General features: G+C 48.6%; 1 protein-coding gene across 1 annotated transcript in view; it reads right to left on the minus strand.

Annotated features, from left to right (window-relative positions):
• Positions 1 to 1007: 1007 nt before the first annotated feature.
• The window catches only part of EHHADH (enoyl-CoA hydratase and 3-hydroxyacyl CoA dehydrogenase), a 27731-nt gene continuing 18150 nt past the window's right edge, over positions 1008 to 10588 (minus strand). Inside the window, exon 7 of the mRNA XM_057379618.1 lies at positions 1008 to 3529. Within this exon, the coding sequence (XP_057235601.1) occupies positions 2259 to 3529 (1271 nt within the window). The 3' untranslated portion in view covers positions 1008 to 2258. The remainder of the gene's footprint in view (positions 3530 to 10588) is intronic.

Below are 10588 nucleotides of genomic sequence, written 5' to 3' on the forward strand. Positions count from 1 at the left end.
GGCTGGAGCTGTGGCTGGAGCTGTGGCTGGAGCGGTGGCTGGAGCTGAGGCTGGGGCTGAGGCTGGGGCTGAGGCTGGAGCTGTGGCTGGAGCTGTGGCTGCCTCTCGGAGCGCTCTGCCCCGCCCAGAGCGCGACCTCGCGGCGGCAATGTCACCGGCGGCTGCCGGGACCCGGGCACACGGAGCGATCGATGCGGGGCTGCTGGGCTCCATGTGCATTCACCAATGAACTCSTGTCAGTGAGGCTGCTGTGAACAGCCTCTGTGCTCAGCAATYCCTGACCAGGGAAAGGGGAAAGGGCCCGTCTAAGGCACCAGCACACAGGCGCTGTAGGGGATGAGCAGCATTTCGAGCCCTTGATGGGTCTCATCTCCYGGGATAACATTGCTGCTCCAGAGGAGGGACACTGCCTCTGCTCCGCAGCCTGCTTCCGCTGCCAGGGAATTGCCCTTTCCCAAGGGATCCCCGGTGCGGGTGAACCCCACAGCATGAGGCACAGGAGAGAGGAGCTCAGCCCAGGCAGGGCCAAGTGTCCAGAGCTGTTCTGGGGCTGACAGGGCCCCCAGCACAGCCAGGGCTGTTGTGTAACGTGTAACACGGAGCCTGCTAACGTGGAAGCAGCACTGCACCTTTCAGCTATGCTGGGTTGCTCTCAGCTGTGGCATGTGAGTGATTCGGGGCAAACTGCCCCAGTTTGCTGGGCCTCGGGGGTCTCCTTCTCCAGTTCTGGAGACAAACCCTCTCTGGAACCAGGCATTTCGGTTGGCTTGTGAATCCTGAAGGGTTTCCTGCCCTTAGTCTTGCTCCCTCACCCACTGGTGGACAGGAGTAGGCAAAGGTCAAAATAAGACAWATTTAGAAAAAAGAGGCACGCAGCCTTTTTAGACACAAACTCCTCCACAAACAGGAAAATTATCTAATTCCACTTTGTAAAGAAGCAATGGGGAAAAAACAACAACCAAGCACATTATCTTTTTTTTTCTGCTATCTCACGTGACACCATATAATCTGTCATTAGATAATCAAAGCAGTTTTATTAAATTAAAATCAAAAGTTAAMCATTCAGTGTCCCTGAGAAGGGAATAGAGACCAACCTATTCCCCTTGCCAGACTGGAAGATGCATTCACTAGACATGTGAAATGAGAGACTTTGTCCTAAACCATCAAGCCCTGAGCAAGGTGGCTCCCTCTCCTTCTGCTCTGCCCTTTGCTAGAGATCTGCCACCTCCCTGGCTGCCTTCAGAAGTGTCCCTGGCTGCCTTCAGCAGTGACCCTGCCTGCACGACTCTTGTGCTGTGCCCTTCTCAGCACATCCTTGGCCCATGTAAAACCTGCTCAGGGCCAGGCTGTGTTTCAGTCTGGTCAATTAGAGCCTGGTGAGCCTCAAAGCTGGTAGCTGTAGGCAAGCAAGATGCAGGGAGTGATGGCAGCACATTTCCACACTGAAGAGATGCCAGAAGATGTTTCTGCTTGGACAAARCCAGGTGGGGATAATGACAACAGAGGATGGAGTCTGGATGCAGAAAGCCAGTCGTGTGCCAACACCACAGGGCAGGTTAGTCAGGGTGATGTATCTGGCTTTTCTGGCATTTATTAGTGTCCACTGCAGCAGGGAGGAGAGACAGTACCAGGGGATAGCAAGTGACTGCCCCTTGCTCTCTGCCCAATCCTGCTCYCTCYACTTCATTTGACTTTACCTCTGAAAGGTGCTGCACCCTTGTGCCATMTGTCCCCAGCAGCAGGAAGGGAGCAGTTCCAGCTGGCTGGCTGCAGGAGAGACAAGGAATTGAGTAGAGGTGGCTGCCTCTTTTCCTACAGGAAAGAACTGAACAAACTGGGAAATAGATTGAAAGCAGGGTCTGGTAGATCCAACAGGTCTTGGGTGAACTGTGATCACAATTTTCTTGGCTCCTGCCATGATTTGCATTGTGGGCTCTGGATGATGCTCCCTGCCTTGCCCAAAGGCAGGCTGGAGGAGGATGAGATGTGATGAGCTGCAGGCAGTGCAAAAGGAGATGGCCTTTGTGCTGCAGTGTGTGAACAGAGTGGATGGGGCTGGGGCTGAGAGGGAAGGGGGGATGGAAGCAGTGGTGACCTGAGCAGATGGGGGACTGAGATCAATCATCAGCAAAAGTTAATCCCTGTGGAGGCCCAGGAAGGGCCGTGACTTCRTTTAGGACCCGTAGCACTTTGTGTTTGATTGGCACAGACAGTGCAATTAAAGCACCGATTCCAGGAGATCAACCTCCATCAGAGAATCACAGCTTGGGGCTCTGCCAGCTGACGTAGGACATCCACTCCTGGAGCGGAGGGCTCCCCACAGCCACCAGCTTTCTCAGGAGAGCGCTGGGCTGCAGCCCGGGCACGTCGGGGTGCACCTCTGAGTACTGCTGGAGTTTGGCCAGCACGCGGGGCAGCCCCACAGTGGAGGCGTAGAACATGGGGCCACCCCTGTGCCTCGGCCACCCGTAGCCATTGATGTAAATGACATCCAGGTGCTCTGGGCCTGAGGCTATTCCCTCGGCCAGGATGGCRAACCCCTCGTTGATGAGGGCGAACAAGCACCGCTCCAGGATTTCCTCCTGGTCTATAGCACGGGCCTTGATGCCATGGGTGTCTCGGTAGCGGGCCAGGAGGCTGTGGAGCCACGGGTCTGGCGTGGCTGTCCTGCCCCCAGSCTTCTCGTAGAGGTACCAGCCGTGGCCGGTTTTCTGGCCGAAGCGGCCGTGCTCGCACAGCAGGTCTGGCAGGGGGCTGTAGCGCTGGCCGTGCCGCTGCCGGGCCGGCGTGCCCGCGGGGAGSGACGGCCCCGTCAGACCCTGCCCCTGGCGAGACCTCCAGCCCACGTCCAGCCCAGCCAGGTCAGACATGCGGAAAGGGCCTATCTTAAACCCAAAATCTTCCAGCACCTCATCTACCGCTTCCGGTCTGCTTCCTTCCTCTAAAAGGAAAACTGCCTGTTGTACRTACGGGAACATCATGCGGTTCCCGACAAACCCGAAACAATTCCCTACCACCACTCCGATTTTGTTGAGGGCTTTGGCCAGCTGCATGGCAGTGGCGATGGCACTGGGGGACGTGTGGYTGCCGTAGATGATTTCCAGCAGCCTCATCACGTGAGCGGGGGAGAAGAAGTGGGTGCCGATGACCTGCTGTGGGCGGCTCGTGGCGGAGGCGATTTCRTTGATGTTCAGGGCTGATGTGTTTGTGCACAGCAAGGCCCCTGGCTTGCAGATCTTTGACAGCTTGTGGAATATTTCCTTCTTTAGAGCCATGTTCTCAAACACAGCCTCGATGACCAGGTCTACATCACGCAACAGATCAAAGTCCACAGTGAACTGCAGACGTGCAGGGTTATGGAAATCCAGGCGCTGGGCACCCCCCTCCATTTTCATAGCCTCACGTTCCAAAAGGAGCATCACAGCTTTTCTTCCCTTCTTCAAATTCTCCAGATCCTGCTCCAGGGCTACCACAGGTATGTTGGCCTTTACCAGAGAAGTCACAATTCCTCGGCCCATTGTTCCCAGCCCTAGGGATWAAAGTGAGACAGAATCAAAGACTGTGAATAGAAAATTAGTCTCTTGGCAGTAACATTTCTTTTGTATCTCCAGGCTAAAAAGTGGAGGCCTCTGGAAAACAAGTGGTGTACACATGGAAAACAGATATTGAAGACTGGGAAAAAAGAAGGTGAATCAGCTCTTTCAGTGAGCCTAAATGTTTGAAAAGAGGTAGCACAAAAGCAAATTAGTATCCYCACAAGCTTACAAAATTCCAGTGGGATTCACCCAGTGTACACAGACCATGTGATTCATGTCTTCTCTCTGCAGACTTACACCTATGGAAACCAGGATCACTTAGAAGTGAGGACCTGGGGATCAAAGAGAGAAGATCTGAGTTCCAGCTGCAATCCCATTACCACCTTCTGCAGGCAGGTTCAAAGCAAGCTTCACCCTGAGGGTATCAGTGCCTCACTGTTCCTGTGCGATGGTCTGCTATGGGCATTGAACAGATACACCCCCCAAGAGATTCTGACACCAGCAATGCTCAAACAGCTTGTTTCTCCCTCCTTCTTCTGAACTTCCTCTTTGTCTCCCTCCTCTTCTCCCTCTGCGCTTCATTGTGTAACCTTTGGAGCAAAAAAAAAAATTCAGCCGCTATTTCTGTACACTTGGATGCAGATCTGCTCTAAACTTTGTCTCCAACRTCTTGTGTGTCTCTCAGTGCCAGCTCAAACAGGATGGAACTAATACAGCGTTCCTAATCTAGATTTCAACATCTTCTCTCTCCTTTTCAATCACTCTGTCACATCAGTAGCCTTTTGCCTGCTGTTGACTTTACATCAGGCATCTCTGCCCACCAGGAACCCTCCAAGTCCTCCAACACAGGCCATTCCTAACTTCTGGAGATTCTCAGTCTTCCTTATCCAACCACACAGTTTAAACTCCTGCCCAGAATTCCTGTAACTGAGAATCCATTTTTGCTGTAATTATTTCCTCCAAGATCCATAAATGAGCTACCCCCAGCTCATGCCCCCAGGAATACCAGTGCAGAGATGACTGGCTTGATCCCTCACACCAGCTCTGCCCTCTGTGACATTAAAGGAAGCTGCACTTCCCCAGGACACACAACCCACACCACTGATCCTGCTCTCCCACGGTGGAGGATTTTCCAACTCAATTAATACAAACCAGTGAGGGAAGGTCAGCATGATTTTACCAGCTTTTTACCAGCACAATTTTACCAGAGTGCAAAGCCTCTGAATGGGAGGATTGTTAATATYCTAAATAAAGCAGCAACCAGACAAAATACAGGTTTGTTATAATGCTGTAAAAACGATTTTTTTAATCCCAGGTTTACAAATGGAAGTCAGCTAAACAAATAAACAGAAACAAGGGGATTAAAAAATTTGTCTAAAGCAGCTTTGTAAAGAATAGCTGAAATGATGTCATCATTTAAACAAGTTCCAGCAACCAAGGTCAGACAAGGTAGGATGTTTTTCCTACATGCTGCACACCCTTGGTATAATTCTGCCCACCTTCAGCTTTTGTGCACAGAAGACATTTCAAATTCCCTGCTTAGCCACCAGAAGATAGTTTTTACTGGCATCACTAGCTGGCAGCCTGCTTATAAACCATCATTACGCTCCCAAATAAGTGCTGAAGTTCCTTTCTAGGAAATTAGATTTGCTACTTCATAATCAAGTTCTGCTGAAAACTAATTTGCAAATAAAACTAGAATTACATGAATCAGCTCTTAGTAATACAGTGTCTATGGTTTGCTGACCGAAAAGCCCTGAACACAGGTAGCTCTTCCCACTGTTCTCACTCTCCAGAGCCTTTGGTATGGGAGCAGGTACAATTAGGGACTGGTTTTCCCTGGCTGAGCTACAGGAACTGCTTTCATCTTGCAGTGCAGGAGGGAACTCACCCCACAAGACCAGCCCCATCTGTCAGGTTCTCTTTAGACATCAGTCTCAAGTGGTTGCAGTTCCACATGGCTCCCTCTTGAAGTCTCTTCCTTTCCAGGGTGGAGGTCTGTGGTTTCTCCCGAGGATTTCGAAGCTCTACACACATCCTGGGGTTTACTCACTCCTGATCCTCCCAGCATCAGTCTCGTGACAGAAATCTTAGCGGTTCTCTCGCAATATGAGCACATTGCCTCTTTCCAAATCAAAACATCTTCCCTGGGCAGATATTCCCCAGCCTTTATTCCTAGGAAAGCTCTGCAGGTGATTCTCTGGTTGCTTTCATCATGAGTGCTCCATATAGGTTTTAGCYWTCCCATGAGAGACAAGCACACATGYTTGTAGTACTACACAAGCACACATGCTTGTAGTACTTTCTAGGCCATGGCAACAGGCTTATAGATAAGATATGAGCTTGCCAGTCTTGTTTCTGACCTAGAAAAGCTGTCTCTCAACTTTCTACAGAACTCTGCAATGGCCTGTATGAAATGATGTTTAATGAAGCTGGCAGAGAGAGTAATGAAAGCCCCAAGGGGTTTGTTACATTAGAGCTTGCACAGCATGATTCCCCTGGAAATATTTTCTAAAATTGGGCTATAAAACTAAGGAGAGCTTTGGCTATCTAGCAGGGAAAGAGGCACTCCTGAGGACTCTTGTTTTGCAATTCAGAAAGCCAAATGATCTTGGGGATGAATATGTTAGAGCAGGAAAAAATGGCAGGGATTCATTAGGCCTTACATGAGTAGAAGGCAGGGGAAGAAAGAGAAAGGGAGATGTCTCATGCTCAGCTCAGATCACACAGGTTGAAACACGGCAAGGAACTACTCCACAATTTCTACTGCATGTTCCATTTTCCTACTCAGTAGTGCTCTCCCTTCCCCCAAACTATGAAAACCCTATATTCTCATCTTCCATTTTCATGTCCAAGGCACATTTTTCCAAAAGACTGAAATCTGCTCCAGGAATGAGAACAGCACCCAGCCATCCTCCTCCTGGTCTTTTTTTTTTTTTTTTTTTTTTTTNGTGAAATGAAGCTGTGACATATAATTAAAACTACACTTGCACATATGTAATTTCAAGCCAAATATGGGTATGACAAATCCATTTGCTCGGCAAGCTGAGTGAATAATGATGGTTAATTATTGATCTGTTGCATGAGGTACACTGAGAATATGAAAAATCACACAAAATTAATTGAAGGACTTTAAAAACAAATTTAAAAAAAAAGAACTTGACATATGTACAAGGCAGATCATGTACAGTCACACACACTACAGAAATACTGATCAGTCGAAAACATTCTGAACTATAATGAATATTTGTAGTTTAAAATGCCTGGCAATGGAAATAATCCTTTATAGATTGGTAAAAATATGCAAGGACTGTTCCAGTTCTCCTGTTGGAAAAACAATAAGCAATTGGCAGTGATGGGCTGCTGCAGGCTGGGGCTGCTGCTTTCTCTGTTTCAGGGTATCAGTTTCAAGCAGAAATAACGGGATACACCAGGCAAGCAGGGAGCTGTGGGGAGATGTGGTTGGAAGGGACATAGAGAGGAGAACCCTCTTTCTGGGGGATGAGGAACCAGAGAGAGTGAAAAGAGGTGGGAGCCAAGAGTTCAGAACAACAAAAGCAAATKAAACAAAAAGTAACATGAAAAAGCCAACATGATCTTCTCAGTGGCTTCCCACCATGCAGCAATAAGAGATGGAAGCAGCAGCATAATGCAACATGGGTTTAGTSTGTGAAACAGCACAGCACAGTCCGTGAGGAAGTGGGGTCTGCATGGTTTCTGAAGAGACTAAATTGAGGCAGCATCTTCCTCTGACTGCCCTCCTCTCTGCAGTGAAAATWGCGAGGCCCTGGGTTACCTAGTTATTCTTTCATGGATGAGCAGCACTGCTTTCAAAGGTGTCAGTCCCTTGAAAATCGTCCCTAGGATTTTGATTTCTGTTGGTGCAAGGATGTACTTCAGATCAAAAATGTGAAGTTACAAAATACTGTAGAACATTGTACTGGCTGGAGAATGACTTTTTGTTACAGAAGCCTCAAAGAAAAGACACAATTGTGTTGGCATGTTCTCTGCCTGACTCTAATGGACTCGCAATTTCACTTACATTGAAGGGCAAAATAGGAGGAAAACCTTCCAAAGGAAGGAAAAAGAGCACAACAAGGTGCAGAAAGAAGTGATAGGAAGTTGTGACACTTTGGYGTGGGATTCAGGGTTAAAAGGAGGTGATCAAGAACCTCCAAGAAAAGAGATGTCACATGAAATGAAGTATGACAWGAGCAAGAGCATAAGCAAAGCAAGCTCTGCTGGTGGGATCCAGGGGCTGTGATGGGAKCAGGAATTCACTCAAGGAATTTGGGGGAGTGCCAAGGGCCTGAGTGTTCTGATGAACTTTAATGCTGCTGAGCAGCCACAGCTGGAGCCCTCACCCACCTGCACTGCCCATTGCCCTGTGCACCATTTAAGATCAGACTGGGGTTGTAGTCCCTTCTTAAACTTCCTTGGAGGAGTTTTGGTGGCTTACTGTAGTTACAGCTCTTGTTGATCCAGACCTTAGCTTGCAGACTGGCTTTTCACCTTTATCTTGGACCTGTATCATCCTGGGAACTCTGCTTGACYGCCTGTGCTTCTGTAGGTCCTGGCCATGATCTCTGGGCCTGCCCTGCCTGCCTTGTTCAGCTACKCTAAGTGTTGATGCAGCAGTGGGTTGTGCTGCCATCCAGAGGGAGAAATGGTTGGCAGGAGCTTCAGGAACGGAGAAGTGTAAAGTCCTGCATGTGGGGAAGAGCAGTCCTGTGCACCAGTACATACGGGGGGCTGGCTGCTGGAAAGCAGCTCCCCAGAAAAGRGTCTGGGGCAGCTGGTGGACAGCAGATTCACTCAGCAGCAATGTGACCTTGTGGCAGAGAAGGCTAATGGTTTTGGAGCTGTGTTAGGAGGGGTCTTGCTGGCAAGGTGATCCTGCCCCTCCTCGTGGCACTGGTGAGACCACAGCTGCAGTGCTGGGTCCACTTCTGGGCTMCCAGTACAAGAGTGATGTGGAGTGACTGCAGATAGGGCAGATAAGATGATTGAGGGACTGGACTGTGTCTCATGAGGAAAGGCTGAGAGGACTGCGACTTCAGCACCGAGAAGGTTTGGGGGATCTCACCTATGTATATATAAATATCTGAGAGAAAGGTACCTGAAGGTAAATGTAAGGTAAAGAAGATGGAGCCAGACTCAAATGGCTCCTGGTGAAAAAAAAACAGGGGTCACGGGCACAAGCTGAAAAGTGGGAGTTCCATCTGAATATAAGTAAACAATTCTTTTTAGTGTGGGGTTAACTGAGCACTGGCACATGTTGCCCAGRGAWATTGTGGAGTCTTCATCCCTGGARATGTTCAAGAGCTATCTGGYCATGAKTCTGAGCAACCAGCTGTAGGTGACCCCATTTAAGCAGAGAGGTTGGACAAGACATTGAGAGGTGCCTTCCTACCTCAAGGATCCTGTGGCTCTGCCCCCTGGGAGGTGTTATTGGGTGTTATTGCCATTGGTTCCCTGGAGTGCAGCAGCTCCCTGCCAGCAGATAATTAACAGGATGTGTTGAACATGGCTAATGTGAAGGCTGCCTGTCACCCTGAGCATACTCAGTAGGAGTAAGAAAGGAACATCTTGGTACCTGGTCTTGCAGTAATTGCTCCTGGAATACTGTTCCCACATTTTATGAAGTCCTGAAAAACTGGGGAAGTTCAGGGTCATTAAAATGACCAGAGTGTGACAGACTGTGCTCTGCAGCAGAAATATCAAAGCACTGAGTTTATTTATTCTGCAAAAGTAGGAGTCCAATTGATCATTGTCTGTAATCAGCTAAGAAAACACTGAAACTTGGCGGTGAGGCTGGGGAAATTTCAGGCCAGAATTCAGAAATCTGTCTAGAAATGAGCACCAAATATAGATGGGAGATGCAGCCCAGCCAGTTTTGTTTGGAAATAAAATACAGATTATGTTTCTACCAGAAACTTTCAAATGGAGGTTTTGTTTGTCCTCAGAATTCCCTCTAGCTCAGTTACAGCCCCAAAATAGGCAGCCCAGCTCTAGCAGGCCTTCTGGCTAAACTGTCACTGTGATTAGGTCTTTGCAAGAGTGTTGTTCTGGCATGGTTTAGCAGCACAGAGCCAAGAATGTCCCTCCTGGTCATTCCTACAAACTCCAGCATGAGCCCTCCTGTCAAAGCACACACGGCAGGACTGACCTGTCTGGGACTGACTGTGTCTGAAGTTCTGTGCTCCTCAAGTCACAGAATAAGTAATAAATTAATGCCTCTTTACCTGAATGCTTTAACATCCAYTGGTTTGTGGACCAATGTTTAAAAACTCACCTCTGTTAAAGATATGGCATGGCAGYTAATGAAGAGAACTTTCAAAAAACCCTCTATTGCCTGAAATGAGTTGTCAGACAGCTCAAGASCCCTGAGAAGCACCCAGAAAAAAGCAGTGTTGATCAGGTGAGATTTCCTTGAAACAGAATGGATGTTTTCCAAGTGCTCCATTACTTGTCTAACCATTTTTGAGTGCTACTCTCAACAGCCAGAGCTGAGATTTTTTTTTAATCTCAGCAGTGCATCGAAGGTTTTATTTAAATTGCTCTTATAAAAAATTAATGAAGGCATTATCTTGCTGGGCTACAAAATGGCAGGAGTGGATCCCAGTGAGATGAAATCTTCTTAAAATACAGCTGTCAAAACAGTTTTGTATTAATATATCCCTGAGTGGCTCTGCGCACATGCACTTGCAGTACAGAACTAGACCAGGAGGAGAATTTCATACAAACGTGCTTCCAACACGGAGCAAAGCCGCGACTCAGTGTTTAAAAGGGAGCAGACTGCTTATGGTCCACCCACGAAGCTGTCTCTGAAGGGAGACGAAGCTTTTCTTTCCAAGAAAGAGGAGCTATCATGTACTAATCTAGTGGCACGTGAGTCACCACCTGCATTTGGAGAATCTCAGTGCAGTGACAAGTTTAGCAGCGGGTGTGGCGTATCTGCGGGTGTGAGGGCTGCGAGTGACGGCTGTGAGGGACGGCTGTGAGTGACGGCTGTGGGTGACTGTGGGGACGGCTGTGAGTGACTGTGGGGA

This window comes from Malurus melanocephalus, unplaced genomic scaffold, assembly GCF_030028575.1.
Source record: "Malurus melanocephalus ecotype Western Australia unplaced genomic scaffold, MMel_1.1 scaffold_412, whole genome shotgun sequence".
NCBI classification, from domain to species: Eukaryota; Metazoa; Chordata; class Aves; order Passeriformes; family Maluridae; genus Malurus; species Malurus melanocephalus.